Here is a 20,956-nt window from a genome sequence, read left to right on the forward strand (position 1 = left end):
CAGAGCTGCCAACTACAATGAAAGTTGTGCCATTCCATACACGAGCCATATGTATACAAGAAATATATTGCATTACCGGTAGCATTCAAAGGTCAGAAAATAAGGTTTGTTATTATCGTCGGGGCATTGTAACGAACAACGATAACGGCAACATCCGAAAATCAGAATAAAAAATATAATAATTGAATATTTACTTCCATTCACCGTACCGATAACGGCGAATATTACAATACGCAGAAATGATACAGTGTTTTTGTATACAAGAAATGGAATAATTGTATATCGCTATACAATGCTGAATTCACAACAAAAAGCTCTTTATTTATCTGAAATAAAAACATTTTTTGTTAGAAAAAAGGGGGAAGAGGGAATTGAGTTTTTATAAACAATGCGTTTTCTCAAATTTTTTTTTAAAGCCATTTTATAGGTTTTGAAAAACAGTAAAACTTTTGTATGAAACATTTTTTTATAGCGCTTATACTTTGCGATCTATAAGTACCAAAAGGAAAAGGGCGATTTGGATTAAAGGGGTAGTTTCTCCCTTAAAAGTGCGTATGGGCAGCTACTTTGTACGGCAAAAATTCTTAGATAGGACCATAGAATAATTGTACAAAGTTTCATTAAAGTCGGCGATTAACACTTTCCAAACTTCCCTTGTAAGAAGAATTGTACTGAATGTATAGCATTCAGTATCAATAAATCTTGTTATACATTAATATAAGAGAAGTCCTAGTCTATAAAATTCATTTCTTAACCGTACACCACACATAATCCTACTCCTTATTCACAGATAAGCCGCTCTCTCTGTCAATACTCTATGGACGACGTTCTAGATCGTTACAATGCTGTCTTATGGACTCGTGTCTTTTTCAGTTTTTATTTTTAAGTGAAGAACTTCTTTTAATACCCCTTCTTCTTTTTGAAAATATAAATTCCATGTTCTAGATCACAGTTTAGGCCTTACTCCAATTTCTGGAAAATGTGATATAGGTCGTTTTGTCTTAGCCATAGATATATTTATAGTCACGACCTCAGATAATTTCCTTGAAGCAAAGATAAAACATCTATGTGACGTTACATGTGAACAAGATGTATAAGCTATGCTAATATGATACTACCTATGCAGTTTCAAAAGAGCGACATACCGATGTTTCAAACATGTAAAACTATTTTAATGTTCGACTTTAATGTATTGTTAGTTTTATTTGTCAGTTGTTAACTTTTATAAAAGATGAATAAGTAAATGTATATATATCAAAATATTTGTTATCTTTTATACTTTGAAAAGAATATAAGTATATATTTTAGTCATTAATTTTTATTTTATTTTTATAATTTTAAATAGTGCTTATTATAACATATTTTGGAGATTTTAATTTTCCAAATTGATTTGAATTGCTTATTGAGACGTTGATAATATTCTGCAAAATAGGTGTATGACAAATTACTTTCTTAGAACTTATTTTAGCTTGAGCAAGTAATAAAAATGCGAATAGTACATAAATTCTTGGAGGAAAATTATTTATTTTCAGTTACTGATTACAAAATAAAATAGTTTTCGTAAGTCTGCTACGTATTTTGTTCTTATGAACTAAGTTGTTGCCTATGTAATATAATCGTAAATTAGAGTAATGGAATTTTATTAGTTTTACAATGCAATCTGATTGTACATTAGTATCGTACATGTATTCATTATATTCTTTAAATGCCGACGTCCGAACATTATTTATAATCTTCACAATTAGTTTGCCGTAAAAGTATGCCCTGTCGATCATTTTGAATCATCTCTTGGCCACATGTGACGTCATACTTTTCCTATTATTTTTGCTTCACTTGATTTGTGGATTTCCTATAGACATATACATATATGGTCTAATTGTAAGGCCTGCGGTACTGTCACTCTTCTACTCTATGACGTCATTAAAAGACATTTTGTTCCGGCATATCACAATATTGGCAACCATGAACAAAATATTAGTCTTTTTGGATCTTATAGGAAAGAGAAATTTTTGGTTTGGAAGCAGGTACTCCTTATAGAAATCGAAAGACAAAAATACCGGTATATTTGCCTACATTTACCGGTATGTTTTTCGATTTTCCTATTTCATTACAAAATTCTCAAGATTTTTATAAATCTATCGAAAACCAAAATAAATACTGATATAATTTTAGTCTTAACGCTCTCAATACAGAATTCGTGGCCATGAACCGATCTTCACTTGTTTACGTTCTACGTATGTATATGTATATACATACATGCTTTTTATGGCTGCCCGCTATCTCATTCTAGTCTAGTCATGTTCTTATAACATCGTAATCTATTTCTTTTCTACTCATGACATTGACGGATTTAGTGAGGTCAGGACCCTTGACAGTAACATTTCCAGGGTGTCTTAACAAAAAGGAACATAAAATACAACGTTTAATTAGTTTAATTTATGCTTTTATATAATAATAACAAAAAGTAATGGTTTGTGTATTTATATAATAATAAAATAAAATAAAGACTTGCGTATTCATATAATAATAACATAAAATATAATTAAAATATAATAAGAGCATAAAATAATATCTTGTATATTTACATAACAATAATATAAAATAATAAATTTGTGTTTTGATATATAATACATTTACATAAAATAATAACTAATACATGTATACAATAATGATTTATATATTTACATTTTTCTTTGTACTTAAATTACAATTTCCAAAGAAACAAAAAAGAAAATACCATAATCACGTTTGTCAGTAGAGGTAGCTTTAACTGTGCCACTGACACAAGTTAGTGTAGAAAGTCTTTAAAATATATACTTACCCCTTCGTGACATAACTTGAACAGTGCTATTCTTGACATTATATTCTAAGAACAAATAAAAATGTAAATACATAAGTTATTATTATATAAATACACAAGTTATTATTCTACGAAAAACGAAAATTAAACTAATTGAACATAATATTTAAAAGGATCCGGGAAATTTTACTGTCTAGGGCTCTTACCTCGCTTAATCCGCCAGTGTCATGAGTAGAAAAGAAATAGATTGCGATGTTATCGGAACTTGACTAGAATGAGACAGCAGACAGCGACAAAGGCATGCATATACATATAAAAAACGTAAACAAATGAAGATCGATCCACAAATTCTGTGTCGAGCCCGAAAGCGCGAAGGCCTGCCTAAAATACCGAAATTATACCGGTATTTATTTCGGTTTTCGGTGAATATCGGTTTCAGTACTGTACTGGTATCGGTATTTCGGTATACCTTTTCTGGTATAACACCAGTATCAAAATTATACCGGTATTAAATCCCTGCTTGTAAATGCACGTTGAAACTCACGCGAATAAAATAAGCATAAATGAAAACTTCAGAAAACTAATGGATGACTAATATTCACAGCCAGTTGCACAGCTACAAATCTTTAGAGTACTCTTTCCTGAATTTTGTTCTATCATTCACAAAATGGATATTCTTTTTTATGAACGTTAGAAGCAAATTATTGCCATCCAGCAGAGTGGGACAATATTCGAATAGCATTTCGGATATATTTTTTGAATAAATTTTTATTCGTAGGGTCTTCGAGTAAAAATTATGCATAAAATGAAGTTATTCGAAAATAATGGATTATTTTTTACTCGAATAAAAACTTATTCAGATAAGAAACTTTCAAATTACTTACTTGTTAACACTTTTGTGGTGATACTTAAATATGCCAATTCTATCTAATCTGGAAATTTATTCTAATAAACGAATAAAGTTCAAATATTTATTCGCGAACAACAAGTAACAAATTTATTCCGTTGGAAGGATACGCGATAGAGCACACGCTTGATGCTTAAAGTATTGCGCGTTGCGTATGAACACAAGGATACATAAATTGAGTATAAGCAAGTCTATTGCATAGTTCTATCAAACACGTTTCTTTTGTAAGTATTATATGTATCCAATACGTATTCACTATTTGCCAATGTTTCGTTATATAATAAAAGTGTTTAATAAGAATAAGTGAGTCTTAAAACCTTGTTCAACATAATACTGGCCCAACATATTCGATAAAACAGTATTCGTTAATTAAAAATAAATCTGTACTGTCATCCGTTATTCGCAAATAAATGTTATGAATTTATTCGTTATTATGGTACACCTGGTGTAAAAGAATTTAATTTACATAAACGTTGGTAAAGCTTTTAGAGCAGTCTGGAAGAAGGACTATAATAGGTTGGATATTTTTCTACTTACAAAAGACATAAATTACATATTGTTGCGAGCACCGGGAACATGGCCACTGCATGCTGTGCTCGCAAAGTAAAATGAGAAAATGGTTGAAGCAGACGTCTTCAGAATCGATGAACTAAGAGTCTTTTGACAGCTGTCATCGTAATCAGACATTCATTGTATTGTAAACACGCTGAATAAGATAGCTGTAGTATAATTGTAAGTAAATATCTAGAATATCGTGTACAGTGTACATTGTATCGGCGCGGCAGTCTCGAGTTTGTGGTGCGCGCAGGTAGTCACCAGCGACTCCCCAAAATCGTTACAATACTGTTATATTTTCAATGTTTCTTCTTTATATCGATCTATTTTCTAGCAGAGGAATCCACTCTTTTTATGCAGATATTTTATCGTTTTATGTGAATGTTATGTAGATATTAAGACGGATTTGGAATATTCCAGAGTGTTTGTATAAAGTAATTGGGCGTGTGACGACATTATCCATTAACTCAAGGCATAATTGTTTGTTTCCTTGCATGTGTTGTTCATACTTCCATCACGACATGCAAAATAGACGTTAAAGAAGGTTAATGATACGAATGTATCGGAATCCCGGAATTATGTATCTTACTCTATACGGATACGTAGGTAAGTGAAAATCCCGAAGAGATCTGAATTCTGAATACTTATTTCTGTATAATATTGATAAAAAGAGAGGTTCTTGTTAAATTTATCGTATTGAATGACAATACTTTATAACTATTAACTCAGTTCCATGTCTTGTTTTATCACTTTGGAATTTTAATATAACATCTCAATGGTTTTAAATATCTTCTGAAACTCGGTTTCAGGAGATTCGTGATTTTTTAGTTGTGTCATTGTTACAGCAAATAAGTTATGTCATTATCCATATACTGGTATATTTAATGTTAAGCAAGTAACCACTAGTCACATACTTCTACAGACATTTTATTTTAAATTATAATGAAAAAAACATAGTTTCTCTACATTTTCGGGAAGCAATTTTGTTCAAGTTGATGTTACTATATTTCTCACACAATAATCGCACACTAGAAGCTCGTGTTGCCGATATGGCAAGATAATTTTTCACATCGTTAACAAGCAATGGAAACTGAATATTATTATAGCCGCTCATCATGTTTGTCGCCTCTTTAATTTTTTCTAATACATTATACATCATTTCTATCAAATCCCATTATTTGTAAATTTTCCAGCGTATTATTATCATAGAAAATCATATTTAAAGGACTGTGTAATAAAGTTAATCGTCAAAATTGGGCATCGTTGAATGCTAATGTATTTCCGTCACTCTTTTTGACAGAACTGGGGAAAATAACTATTTGAAATAAAAGATTGTCATAAATATTTCTATTCTATTAAACGATACATAATATTGTAAAGAAAATAATTTTTTGAGATAATTTTGATCGATAACATAAATAGTTTTCGAATAGTTATTTCAATACACACTTGTAAGAATAGTATTTGAACTAACTACTTCATTTTTATACATGGAAATACTTAGAAAGCAACCTACTTGAAATAGTCCTGAAATAGTCGTGCAATAGTAAGGATAGCGATATAAGGAAAAACAAAAGAGAATGAGAAAGAATTAATGCGACAGAAGAAGAAAAAGATAATATGTGTGAGGAAGAGCAAAAGTTAATGAGAAGAATGAACGACATGAACGTAGATACAGTGCGATTTTCCAGAGTTGAACCCTGGGAGTGGCAAATGACCGGCACATGACCCGGCAGCGACCCAACGCTAGATGCCTATTTCAAACAACATTGTCAGATTGTGTAGCCAATCGGATCTTTCTTTTAACCTGCTTTTTTTTAACCTATTTAATCTGCTTTGAGTTCGAATTAAATGAAACCTCTTTTTTAACCTTCTTTTCTTTTAACCTATTTAACCTGTTTTAAGTTTGAGTTAAATGAAACCGAGTTGTCCGCCATTTTTTCTCTGCGGCACGAGTCTGCCTAAATCGTCAATAGAATTCGACACCCTTGTCAACCGCTATCGACATTACGCTAGGTAGCCCCGCTGAGAAGGAAAGACGAAAAACGCCAGACAAAGAGAGGGAATAAGCAAGGACATGTGAGGATTCACCACCAAGTATTTGTAGATAACCGGTACAGGTCCAATGAGTAGGGCGCGTGTCGCAAGGGAAAAGCATCATTCATGAACTAGAGAAGCGACAACATCGCAAGTTAGAGAACCCGGCCACCAGGGCTCAACTCTAGAAAATCGGACTGTAGTCGTGGGTCCTCAGAGGTTCTTGCTTATTCCCCATCTTTGTCTGGCGTCTGTCAGCCTTCTTTTTCAGCGAATACACCTAACGCTATTTCAATGACAACCACACAGAAAAAGTAGCGGATAGTTCAGCTTCATTTAACTTAAATTCAAAACAAGTTAAACAGTGTCTTAAATTACCTTGCAACTTCGTGTGGGTCCGTATAATATTGGATTGTTATCAAAATCCCTTAAATTGATAAAGCAATACGCAAAAAATAATCTATTTAGCATGGGGTGTCTTAGAGATCAAGGATTCTACTTTATCGAATCAGCGAGAAAGACGCATTTACTCCTAAGGATAGAAAGAGAGATCCGATCGGACACACAATCTGACAACGTTGCTTTAAATACGCATTAAGCGTTGGGTCCTTGCCAGGCTATGTACCGGTCATTTGGTACGCCCAGGACTTAAGGCTTAACTATAGAATATCACACTATAGAAAACAATCGGCATCCTGACACGTATCATACTTTCGAGAGTCCACCCGATTTTTGCCAATCTGATCCGATCAAACCTAATCCGAGGCTCGTAAACCCAGTTATTTTAGGACCCCCCATATCCTTGATACACGCACTATTAACTTAAAAGTAAAAAAAATAAATATTTCCTTTTTATACCATTCAAACTTTTAGGATTGTATATTTCCTTCATAAAATCAATATAGCATCAACACAATTTCAATTGCTAATTCGTGTTTATGCACATCTTGTAAATGATTCTTCAATATTAAAATAATTATTATTTATGTATGTAATAAAATAGTGATTATAGTGTATACAAATAGAGAGTGAGTTAAAATCGAATAAATTGGAGTATGTTTCGTTCATTTGAAGCAGTGATAAAGTACACAGTGTACAATGAGGAAGAATATATGTACATACTATAATATCTGCATGAGTCTTCTACTACAAAAGGACACAAAATGAAATTTATGATTTGTAGCTGTTTTACGGCCCTCTTGCCGAGTTTCAGACACCAAACTCATAGTATCAGATTCGAGATCGAGCTGGATAGACTGCTTACATTTAACAAAGATCGCGAACCATTCCGAACATGATCTCCACCGCAAACAATATTGTACGTCAAAAGGATTCATTCTAGGACCTGTTTTAAATATACACAGATATTTTACTCCTCTTGATAGACACTATATGCCCTTAAAGTCTTGAACCCTTTCTTTCCAAGAGTCCGTGTATTGATTCCTCCTATTTCGTTTCTACATACATATGTTTCATATTATGTAGTACTACCTCTCGTGGAGTATTAAATTGTTACCAATGTTATCGTAGTAGCATGAAACAGTTATTGATATATTATCCGATTCATTTCGTATTATTACCAATCGTGGCGATCTCGAAAGGATATTTTTGATATTATACGGTACCAGATATACATAAATGTACAAACTCGTATCGATAGTATTGATTTGATATCAGTTTTAATACTATTTGGTTTATGTTTGCGATTTTTAACACTTGTAACACGTATATCTATAGCAAGGAAAAATCTCAAGATTCTGTCAGTAAAAGTAAAATGTTTTTCTGAATTGACGTAGGAAACAAAAATATTGTCAAAACTCCGTATTTAACTCTTGTTGTCCATTTCACTGATATGCAGCTATAAGACTATTTTCTTCTCAATTCGATGAAAAAGATTGTAAAAATTCTAGGACATGGGTCATATAATACATCTCGTCTGTCTCTTAAAATACTACTGCTCATCCAGGCTGTTTATCTGGGATTGAATTGGCCATTATCTCTACCTGTTCATTGAAATGGCTGTTCAGATGACTTGTTGGATAAACTTCAGCGAACTCTACGACTTCAGATTGATAAATAATGTAATAACTTCAGAGAGATCTACAACTATAAGGCTGACATGAAACAAGTGAAATCTAAGTTCTAAAGTTTCAGAACTTTTTGACAGAGTAACTAGTTTGAAATTTAAACTCCCAATCATCAAATAATATTAATACTGTAGAGGAAATTATTTTTAAAATTTTTGAACGTGGAAACCTTAGTTAACCTTGAAGAAATGCACGCAGAAATTAACAATTCATCATTCCTTCAGAGTTTAACTGTTTAAAAAAGTATTAAAAATATTCAACACTTTCTTGAATTACTTTGATTTTGGAGAATAAAGCCATTTTTCTCTTTCGGATCAAGAAGAACTATAATAGTCTCGTTTCAATTATACAAGCTCGCGTAGACTAAAACGTAAACATCTAAGTGATACAAAATATGTATCGAAGATTCATTGATTCTAGTATAACTCATCAAATAATAAAATATTTTAATGCGGTGTTACGTTCCGCACAGAATTTCTCAATTTTCTCTTACTTTCGGCTACTACGTCAACCGGGATATATCACGACAATGCTTTGTCATTATGGATTTTTCTAGTTTGGCATATTCTGGCTTTTGACGTTCAAAATTCTAAATTATAATTATTGTATTATCCACTCTCTCCTTAGAATCCTCGTCGAGAGTTGACGCTGCGGACGCGTGTGTGTGAGTGTGAGAACGTGTGTAAGTGTGTGCGTTCTTCTGAAGCCTCGAGAATGTAAACGCTAACATTTTTGTTACAGTAAGTGATTATACATCAACATTCGAAATTTGCTCGGTCGGACTAATCACCTTACATTCGTTATTTTGGTGTATGCACATACCCCCATCACATTTTTCTCTCAATCGGCTTCTTTTAAGGCCACTATAGTATAAGCAAAATACATGAGCAAGCAGTGTTTTGAAAATGTTGTCAGCTACAAGAATATGTAGTAAAAACTATAGAGTTCCATTTAAAAATTGAAATATGACTTTCATAAGGCTCTGCCAGGTTATCTCAAAGTTAAATCAATGTCATCACCATATTCGTCCTTTAATACTATACAACTTTTGACTAAAACATTTGTTTGTATCTATAATATTTAGATAAACAAACACGTGTAGACATTTAGACCGAATATACTGTAATCATTTTATTTTTGTTATTTTTATATTGAGTTGATTAATTAATTTTTCGAAGTACAATATGATTCTAAAGCCCCAATCTCACGAGAAGTAATTACGTGTAGCGGGCCTCGTATAAGACTAGATGATTTCCTGACCTATTTACCATTATCCTTTCTGAATAAGTAAAATTTTACTAATACGTACGTATTGTGTCCGAGCAATTTACTTTATTTAAGATAGCGAAGTAAGACCGCCTGTAACAATTTAGAAATCGCTCTACTTTCGCGACTACACCACTGTTTCGCGTAATATTGTTAATAGATTGATAGAACATAGAGTAGTTCCTCAATAGTTACACGTAAGTTCAAAAAAATTATAAAGTACGTCTCGTGTATGACCTGCCCAGTCGGTAACAAAATTGTAAGTAACAAACGGGAGACGAACTCCGCTCCTAACAGCAACATCGAAAATCGTTGATATTACTTAGTTTGTCTGCCCGAAATGGAATAGACTAAATAAATACCCTTTAATTTAATTAATTAAATTTTAACTTTAATTAAATTAACGGGTATTTCAACCCATTTGATGTTTGTATCAAATGAACTGCGGATTTTCAAAGCCTTATAAAAGTTAAACAGTAAGAGACATTTTTCGATATTTATATTGTATATTTAATACGTGGGCGTTACTTGTAAGTGTCAAATCGACTGAATATAAAATAATTTTCGTTACGATTTCTTAGATTTTCTGACAGTTGCTGTCAAATATATCTGTCTGTCAATTTTATCAATACACTTCACATTCTGGTGTAATCATAAACACACATTGAGTTCGTAACTTTTTTCCACGTACTTTTGTAATATGTTTTTCAGTTCCACATACTACAGTATAGCGATCATGCAAAAATTCTGCAAATTGTGAAAATGAGTACCAATTGTCTACAATCATAGTGTGGAATATGTACGAATATGATTTTATAAAATGAACAATAATATCTCTTTATATATCAAAAACTGAAATTTTCGACATCGATATTTGTTGCAGTACACACCATAAAATCTAATAACAACTCTCTATTACAATCAGCTAATTCGAATAATTTCATTCCGAAATGATTTCTTTTCGAGAGTGTATACTGTTTGAACTTTAACCTCCGTTTCCAAAAGAGTAAGCTCTCACTGATGAAAAGACTTTTTCCGGGTTTATGGAATCAGAAAAATTGTTTGTCAGATCGTTTATTATAACTTTGAAGTTTTTCAGAGGGTGATTTACGCAATATTGATGTATATTTATGTTGAAACATCGCTTGCCAACTAGTGATGGTCAATACATATCGATATTTCGAGTATCGATACTTTTCAATAAAAATATCGATATTTCGAATATCGACACTTTTCAATAAAAATATCGACATTTTGTATTGATATTTCAAGTAACGATATATTTCAGTATCGATGCTTCATTTATGAATATCGAAGTTTCGATTCTTTAAGTGCGACGACGCAACGATCATGGACATCTCTAGTTGACAATGATGTAACGGCTCTCTCGTAAAAAACTGTGTGAATGTGCAAATGTAATATTTTATAACAGTATAACAGTAATATTATACAGTATAAAATATATATCGTATAATTTCAAGCAAAGACTGATTTATAAAGTACTCAATTTATTTGTGTATTAAAATAATGTCAAATCAATCTTCACGATTAATTTAACAATTATTAATTTTTTGTTTCTCGTATTTATTACTTTAACTTTTATTATTATCATAAGCAAGTATTATTATTATTTTATTTCCATACTTTGTTTAATTTATTTGTTATTTAACGTAAATGCTTTACTAATTGTAATTTTAAAAAAATAAAAGTAATGAAGTTTAGTGTATGTGTATGTTAAGTATTAAATATCATCGAATTTATTATACATAACACAACAACGACAATTTTAAGAAATATGTTATTTTTTAATTGTACGTTAATTATTGATAATATCGATATTTTATTCCCGATATCATGTGTATCGATACCCCAGCTATTGATGTGTATCGATACCAAATATCGATACAATTCAAATATATCGCCATCAGTATTGCCAATATATTGGAGTTGACAAGAGAGAATTCTTATTTCAATGATCTATCATTGCACCATTTCGAATATGCTCAGTTAGAATTGCAATACCGAAGAATGTCTGTAATTCATTTACATTCAGAGGTATCCATGGTTTCATTTTAGAAGTGCACAGTTTGGGATTTTGTAATTGAAAATGATTTCTTTCATATATGATTGTTTTTGGTAAAGTAACGTGACAAACAAGTTAAAAGTAATATAATGGCTCATCACTTGTTAAAAAGATATCTTTGCGATCAATAGCTTCGCTCGTGAAATAATCTTTTATAGTCAAATAAAATATAGTATCGTAAACTAAATCATCTCCTTTACTGTCGATAACAAAATATCAACTTCGACGTCGATTTTAAACGCATCAGCTATATTGAGCGTATCTGTTACTTTTGACTGTAACTGGTCACTAATTCGCCTAAAATCTAATACATGTAAAATGGCCATACTATGCAAACACAAATGTAACTTATATTTCTTATGTAAAAAAATTATTTTAGTCAAACAATTTTACGTTTTAGAAACAAAAATATATACACAGAAAATATTTTTCTGTTATCTTTAGTTTAAAGTAAAAAATTAGATTGTGTGTAAAGTTGCCATCTTACCCGACTATTGGATAATATAGTGCTATTAATATAACGAATACGATCCTAGCATTTGAATGAGTCAACCTTTCGAGATTTCGTACAAGATTGAGTAGTTCATGTAATATTGTACTTTAATGAAACATTAGCATATTTCATGCTGTGTCATGCAATTAATAAAGCATCCTGTGACCAAATTCGTCCGCTTGATATTTTACTATTTCTTTAGGTTGCAGTCAACAGTATCGGCATTTTTTTCTTTCCCGCAGATAAAGTGTTAATATAATTTCATGGCATTGTAATAGATAACTGTAGAATACACAAATTATAAAGCGAATATAACATCACGTGATAAAATGACAAGTAAACTATCTTGTCCCATACGGGTTATATGAACAAATAAGATCGAAACAAAATTAAAACACTATGTAATATTATTTCTACGCTTGTACAAACATTAAAATTAATTGCCCGTGAAAAATTCTCGAAACTTGTATTAACTAGTTTATGATTTCAAATTCTTATAAGTCATATGCGTCAAACAGTCATTTCGTTAGAACCTTTTATTGCATCATATTCTGTCTACCTTGTTGTGCTATATTGCATTGTCGATTCATGTATCTAAATAATGTACAAAGAAAATCAATCTGTGTCACCAACAGAAACAAAAACTAACAATAAACAACATTGACCATTTCACCCAGTTGGCTATTTATATATATATAAGGGTGATTATCTCTATGCTAGGGAAATAAATCTTAATGTATTATATTCAATAGACAAGTGAACTCGAATATAATGTAATAGTTAACAAGGAAGTGAACTGTAATCTAATAAGTACAATGAAAATAATAGAGGTGAAAACGTAAGTTTTGACAGATTTATACATATGAAAATTTCTCGATTCACAGTTTTCGATTTAATAAAGGTGACTTTACAACTACAATATGGGCGTTCGACACTACCATTATGCAAATTATTCGTACCTAAGTTACATGTTAAGTTAGTTCTACACCAACGAACAGTTCGCAAATTTTTTGTCACCTTTAGTCGATTTTTTCGCGAACAAAAACAATATGTGAACAGATTTGCAAACAGACGAATTGTACGAAATTTAATTTCTTTACTGCTCTCGAACAGTTCGCGAACGCTAGTGTTTTCATATTTTTACATTGACGGCATAGCGAACATCTTGCGTTGAACTCTACACGTAATTCGAAATTACTTCTAATTGAAGATTATAATTTATCTGACACAGTTTGGCAAAGTAAGAGACCCCGTACATTTCTTATGGAAACACGGCTTCTATCAAATGAGCTAAATTTTTTATATTTTATTGCTTTCATAATACTGATCACAAGTTCCATGGGTTGCTATAATAAAGTACCGCCTCTACTAGCAAAAAAGCTGAAACACTACGTACGGCGTATGCATTAGTGGATTACACGAACGATTAGAAGAGGAACCAGGTGAGTGAAGGGCCCCATCGTTGGACAGCTCGGTCCTACATTCTCATCTAAATTTGATGACTAATAATTTTGTTCTTTCTCTTAAATATCAAAAATCCTGTTATCCTAAATGGTTTTCTTGTAAATAAATATCTTTATTTAAATCGAAGTAGTCGGCTTATCTGCAATTTAAACGATCTTGCTGTTATTTTGATTATGTAACTTTCTCTGGCAAGTTAAATGTAATTCAAAGAGTTAAATGTAAAATTCTTATCTAAGAAATGCTTGTTGGAGTATTTTCATAATGTTAAATTGACCATTAATAAACAACAATAATAATATTAAAAATAATGAGAAGTCAATTCAGTGAAGTATTTGCACAATATACAGAGTGGAAGTTATAAAGCGTTACAGATGTATATCTCCATATATATTGATTATACGCAAAAATATTTCAGCTGAAAGTTGTTGAGCATCGAGGGGAATATCATGTGGTGGGACTTTTATTTTTCCCGGTGGACGCGCAAAGAAGGTGAGGTGAAGGTCACGGCCATTTTTTCAAATTGAACCATGCTTTTATTTTTCGCTAGCATTGTAGCTTATTTTAAAACGAATTTGAAAACTATCTACAGGTCATTCAATGTCAAACTTGCAGGAAAATGTCGAGAAGGTGATCGAAATAAATGTATTGATAATAATTTAATGTAATTGCATTTTATGTGTACTTTAATAAGTGTTCAAAATGATTACCTTGTACTTTAGTGCACTTAACAATGCTCTGTGTTCAACTTATTTCCGAAAAATAATTTGATTTTTTCTTTACAAGTTTATTGTGTACTCATTTCATTCACACGTTTCGTACCTTCGGACTTTTACACTAAAACAATAACATATGTTTAATATCAGCAATACTAAGGACAACATCGAAGTCGTTATCAATGAAATGAAAATAAACGTATTCATGTATTATTGTACAAATAGAACGCAATTACGTTAAATTATCAATACATTTATTTCGATCACCTTTTCGACATTTCTCTGCAAATTTGACCTTGAATGATCTTCTGTAGATAGTTTTTAAATTCGTCTTAAAATAAGTTACAACACTAGCAGAAAATAAAGGTATGGTTCCATTTGAAAAAATGGTCGTGACCTTCACTTCACATTTGTGCGTTCACCAGGAAAAATAAAAGTCCCACCACATGATATTCCCCTCGGTACTGAACAACTTTCATCTGAAACATTTTTGCGTATAGTCAATATTTTTGGAATTATTCGTCTGTAACGCTTTATAATTTCCACCCTGTATATTTATAATCTGTTCATTAAAAACGCGTACCTTGAATGACTTACAAAAGTATAAGAACACATTTTACATTATTCTATCTTTGGAATTTAGGTAATAACTTCTTTAAGTCGACGCTTCATACTCCTAAAGTTTTCACGATAACTCTATAATGAAATTTCATACTTCACTGACTTTGTCTTTTAGCATCTGTTTCCATATAATATCATATTTATCTAGTCTTTTTCAATTTCAATCCATAAGTTTTCGAGCGGATTAAGATTCAGACTTTGCGGTGTAATGTTCAATGTATATGGTGTATTCTTTACAAAAGTAGCTCTTTCAGGAGCCAAGCTTTATACTTTGAATTGTTATCTTCTTGGAAATGGAAATTTTCCAGTAATTCCAGTTTTCAATACTATTTTTAAGATTATTCTTCAACATACTTGGAAATTTATATTTATTGAGTATACCATGGATGAACGTAAAATTTTCTATGTCATTAACTATCATGTAGCCTTATACAATAAGCGAAGTACTTTCACGATTTACCGAAGTATTCCGCGGTTTAAGTTAAGGTCTGTATGTTCAACATTGCATTGAGTCCTCTCCAGGCATAATTTCGACCATTTGTACTAGAAATATGTAATTAAAATTTATTTTATAAAATTTATTTGTTGTATAACTTTTTCATACAATCTTTTCTTTGCCCACAGTATTCATCGATGCAACTGGGAATGGACTTATTTTTCATACTTTTGTATCTCGACCTGACAATTTAAGAGTGATGTAGCAGAATGTTGTTTATTTTGTGAATAATAACTTTGTTTTTCTTCTTTGCCAAGTGTTTTGGACGACTTTATTAAGTTTCTAATTTTATATTACGTAGTGTATTAGAGATTGATATATAGAAGTGTCGCGACTTCGTTATATCGACGTGCGAAAAATAGCACGTCCCATTTGTCTTAGGGAAAATTACATGCTCTTCAATGTAATCCAAGATACAACGTTTTGTTTTCCTCCGCAAAGAAAAGCACATTCATATGATTTGGTACAAAAAAGTGTTATCAAATGTCTAAATATGATGTTCTTCGTGGTAAAATGGTGAAATAAATCATTTCTGGTGGCAAAATGAAACCTTGCTACTATTCGTAAGAAGAGATGAAATGTACTCTCTCTTGGATAGTCGAAATATACTACCTTTTGTGAGCCAAGTGAGGCGTGCTATTTTTTGTAAGTATTATTTCTCGTTTACATTTCAGCGTTTTTTACTTCATTGTAATTCTTTCTTATTATTGCAATATACAATTTTATATTACTCTTATTTAAACTATGTCTTAAGATCACCTGAACGTCGTATTGTTTGCATTCAGTGCTGACGTCAATATTTAGAGTTAAGAGATACAAATATTTCTTCAACCTTTTGTAGTACGTGTTTGTAACGAATCCATAGTAAACGTTTTATACTTTGTTAAATTATTTTTTAATTTCATTGACACAACCTTGAGACTTTCCCCTTGCTGTAGATAGTACATTGTTTGAAACATTTGAATTTAACGTACATATTCACATATTGAATGTCGTAAATGTGAGCGCTTGAATACTTTCGTTAGTCACTGTATATAAACATAATTTGAATTGTAAACTACCTGTTCTTTGCATCTTTGGGCTGAGCATGATCACAGGTCGTCAAAGGGTGCTTCCTTTCGACAATCCCCGCAATAAATATTGATTGTCCAGAGTACCCTGTATAGGATGCGATGGTGTAGAAAATAACAGCGTGCTGTCGTGTATGTTGTTACATACAGACGTTTTTTGCGGTGTAAGTACCTTAGGAACTCCAATTTCTTGAGTTTCCTCAGCAAAGTTTTTCCACGAATCTGGTAAAACAAGTAAAAATTCATTCATAAACGCTCCTATTGTAGAAATGACATATGAACTTCAATAACTACAATGTTATATCTCTTTATAGTTTATACACGTAACATATTCATGTTTCTTAACGGGCGCTTTCGAAAACAATAATGAAATAAAACTGACTTCTACAAATATACAATCAATGCAAATAATTAATAATGAATCTACTGTTTTGTATTATTGTAAGGATAATGGTATAAATACTTTCTGATCGTTTCAAACTGCAGATTATTATGATATCGTTGTAATATGTTTACAAGGTGTTTTAATGATTTCCTGATACAATATTTTCTAAATCAATATTAAAGACACAAATACAAATTTTAGAAATGGAAGAAATATCCTTTATACAAAATGCTAAGTAAATAATTGTATTGCAAAGCAAACAATTCAAAAATCACTCGTAACTTGTTTCGTTCGGTTCACACACCTCGGATATTTTTTGTAAATAATTTCTTGATGTTTACTATCAAATGTGTTTTACTGTCTATGTGTATATACATAACCTTCTGCTCAAAGATTTTAATTATTATAATGATGCTAAAGAAAGCTCGTTTTAAAAAAATATGAATCATGTTTCTCACTAATTATATGAAATTATTTAACTTTCACATAATTTTACATTAAATATTAATACTATCATAAATGTTATCCGGGTTCAACATAACCAATTCCTATGATTTAACAGAAATAGGCTAAATATTATTTACTGAAAAATATTTCCATCCAGCAATTCATTACAATTTCAATTTGAGTCTAAGCTGACACATATGATGAAATAAAGACACACTGATAAAAAAATTATTATTATACAAATATTGTCTATTTTTTGACAGACCGCTTTATTCTCTTTCGAGTGTTATACTACACTTTTTCATTATCTCCACAACCTATAAGGATTGTTACAGAAATAGGTGACAAAACTTTGATAATATAGTCTAAGGATGAAAAAGGTCACATAAATATAGGTCCGGAAACTTTTCGTTTTCGAGATATAAATACTTTTTGTTTATCTCAAAATTTTACATGAATAGATATAACACGTAGAATTACGAAAAGTAATAATACCTCTGATGTTGGTGGCGAAATTGATTAATAGCATGTGAATATGCATATATTTCATGGCACAAGGAAGTCATTTTCAACAATTTCTTTGAGTAAATTACAAATTTGTTAAGTATTCAGTTACAAATAAAAATGTTTATATCTCGAAAATGAAGAATTTCCAGACCTATGCTTGCATGACCTTTTCCCATCCTTAAGTGTAGAATACAGTACCAAAGTCTGACCACCTATTTCTGTAACACCCTGTATGCATGGAGGTAATAGTGTCCAGGGTTTCAAATGAACAAAATGCAGCAACCATGGCACTGGAAAAAACTGGAAAATTAACGACTCTTTATGTATTAAAATATTAATTTATTTGTTCCTGGGTTTTTATCTCTAACCAGATACTTTAAGTTATGAAACGTTATTACAAGTACGTATATGCAGTTACAATCAATATTACCGATAACAATTTCATTTAAATTAGTAAAAATTAGAATTAATTATAGATTACGAAATATAATTAATAGTACAGTATTTAATTATTATATACATCATATAATAAATAAAATAATATATAATAAAGAATAATTATTTTTGTTCTAAGTGATTTATTTCTAATATTATTTTTTTTTCTAAACACTATGGAGTATAATTTTTACAGTTTTTAACTTATTAACGTATCCAATTATAAATATTTGTATTGGAGGTTGAATTTACGTAGAGGTATATTCTCAAAAATATCGATAAATGTCAAAATATTGACGTAGATTGATAAAACAAAACAAGTATGTGTCAATAGTAAAAGTTAATGTTTCAGTTTCGCATCGTACAAGACATCGGTATTTCGTTTTCATCATTTATAGATAATTCTCGTAAAAGAAAGTCTTAAAGTTCATCTGAAACATGTGTAATTGGTGGCAAAAGAAATTTTAGTTTATTAAATGATTGAGATCATACACAGAGGCATATTTTTATTCTTACGTCAAATGATTAAACTGAAGAAACAAACTTGGACGCTATTTAATTACAGTATTTGATATAAATAATTATACGTTAGTTTATTTGAATAAGAAAATGAGTTAATCCTTCGAATTATTTCATTAATTGGTTATTAAATAAAATACTCATTTATTTTATACTAGCTTATATGGGGTACTTATATGGGGTAGCATTTTATATTAGAATAAATGTTTTTTGAAACAATTTTCTATCTAATTATCAACTTTTTCAACTGAGCTAAAAATATAAATTTCCTCACAATACCTCATGCATTTAAACTCACAGTGGATAAGATTATAACATATTTAATTAAGTACGGTACATACTGCCTATATGCGTTACATATAACTTTGGAAAAATTATTAGGAATACTACTAATATTTGAATATTTTTTCCACAATCAAATGTAACATTAGATGACTTATTTAACAAATTCAAAATTTAAGAATGTATCGTACAATAAATGATGCAGGAAAGATAGTATTGAAAATAATTGGTCAAATAAATTAATATCTTAAAAATGAAGATGCAAACTGGCATTTAAATCTCGTGAAATTTGATCGATCTTAATGAATAGAATTTATATTTAAAAAATGACGTATAAAATACTGCATACAAATTCTATGCAGTTGCTTCGAAAGAAATAATTATAATGTCTTTTAGTGATGACTGGTTCTGTTTACTACGTTGCAAATATTTCATATGAAATTAATTCCATTTAAATTCGCTTAATTAAAAATCAAAGTCTATATAGTTCTATATATAAAAATACAAATTCAGTCTACGAACTGTATCTACGAGTTCTAACATCAATATTAATTTACACCATTAAGAATTTAAAAAATGCGACTAACACGGTTATTTAAAATATGCAAATGTCAACCTTCGTTCCACACCTTAACTACATGTAACGATTTCTTTCCATAAATACTACGAATCTGAAATAATCACATAATACTGTTCTGATACTACTGTGCACGATAAACGCGTCTATCGACAATACATGGACGATAAAATCAGACTAAGAAAAAAGAGACAAGCAAAAAGCATTTTCGCTACAGTACCTGTTACTTCCCTTGATATATCTCTCGGCAGCGGTCGACCGATACCGCACCACCTGTTCGTGCTCCAGATTCTCTCTCACCCCTCTCCTGGCGCCTCTGCGGACCGCAGATGTTTAAAGATGCTGATGTCGTCACTTGCGTAGGACTGAATCTCGCAAAACGAGCGAATTAAGTTGCGATTAATTCAGTAGTTCGTTGTGTGAGTGTGAGTTGATCGAGGAGCAATCAAAAGGGCGAATTGTAAACGAGAACATCGCGACTAGTGACTTGTTACCGGCACTCGACGATCTCATGGTCAAAAGATGATCCTGCGCCGAGGGTTGCGACGTACCTACCCGACGCGTCGCCACGGGTTAATGGGGCTGCCTTCTCTGCTCTGCCTTTTCTCTAACCCCAGAAGCTGCGCTTACTTGTCACTGCGCACACTCCCGGCAAAGCCACCCCACGCGACAGCATAGACGGATCTATATGTGGGCTAATTGGGCTGCCAGGAATGGGATCAAGTTCAATATGACCGACGGAAGCCGTAAATCGATGCACTCAGCGAACGCATGTTGCTTTTGCTGTAACAGACTCCTCATCTTTCGATCAATTATTAGACCAGTACATATGAAATGTTTTTAGAAAGTTTGAAACACTAAACTGATACTATGCATTAAAATGTAACCAGTCATTAAGTATTTCAAATTCCTTGGAAGGTAAAAAACAAGGAATGTCCATATTTCATGATTTCCAACTTAGTAGTACATTTATTTGGGGAAATTGGGGCTATAAAACTGTTAAATTATTAGATTAAATTAAATTTATACTCAATTAGATTAAAGTTTTTTTTCTACAACAAATACATTCCAAGATATTGGGCGAAATATGATTTTTACCCCAAACTTTAAGGCGATTTTCACCCCCTTAACGTGGATAAGAGCTGATATAAAAAATACGTATTGAATATTTTCGGCTAGTCTGATAACCTGCCAAGTTTCATTAAAATCGGA

At 31.3% G+C, this 20,956-nt stretch overlaps 1 protein-coding gene across 5 annotated transcripts in view; it reads right to left on the minus strand.

Annotated features, from left to right (window-relative positions):
- The window catches only part of LOC143187526 (ras-specific guanine nucleotide-releasing factor 1), a 245,855-nt gene extending 225,543 nt beyond the window's left edge, over positions 1–20,312 (minus strand). For 3 of the 5 annotated variants that reach the window (XM_076391741.1, XM_076391743.1, XM_076391742.1), the window contains exons 1-2: positions 19,965–20,296; positions 16,584–16,814 (exon numbers count right to left, since the gene is read on the minus strand). In XM_076391741.1, coding sequence (XP_076247856.1) covers positions 16,584–16,611 — 28 coding nt within the window. In that variant the 5' untranslated portion in view covers positions 16,612–16,814; positions 19,965–20,296. The other 2 variants (XM_076391739.1, XM_076391740.1) reach the window with 2 other exon arrangements.
- Positions 20,313–20,956: the final 644 nt, after the last annotated feature.

Source organism: Calliopsis andreniformis, unplaced genomic scaffold (assembly GCF_051401765.1).
Source record: "Calliopsis andreniformis isolate RMS-2024a unplaced genomic scaffold, iyCalAndr_principal scaffold0048, whole genome shotgun sequence".
NCBI classification, from domain to species: domain Eukaryota; kingdom Metazoa; phylum Arthropoda; class Insecta; order Hymenoptera; family Andrenidae; genus Calliopsis; species Calliopsis andreniformis.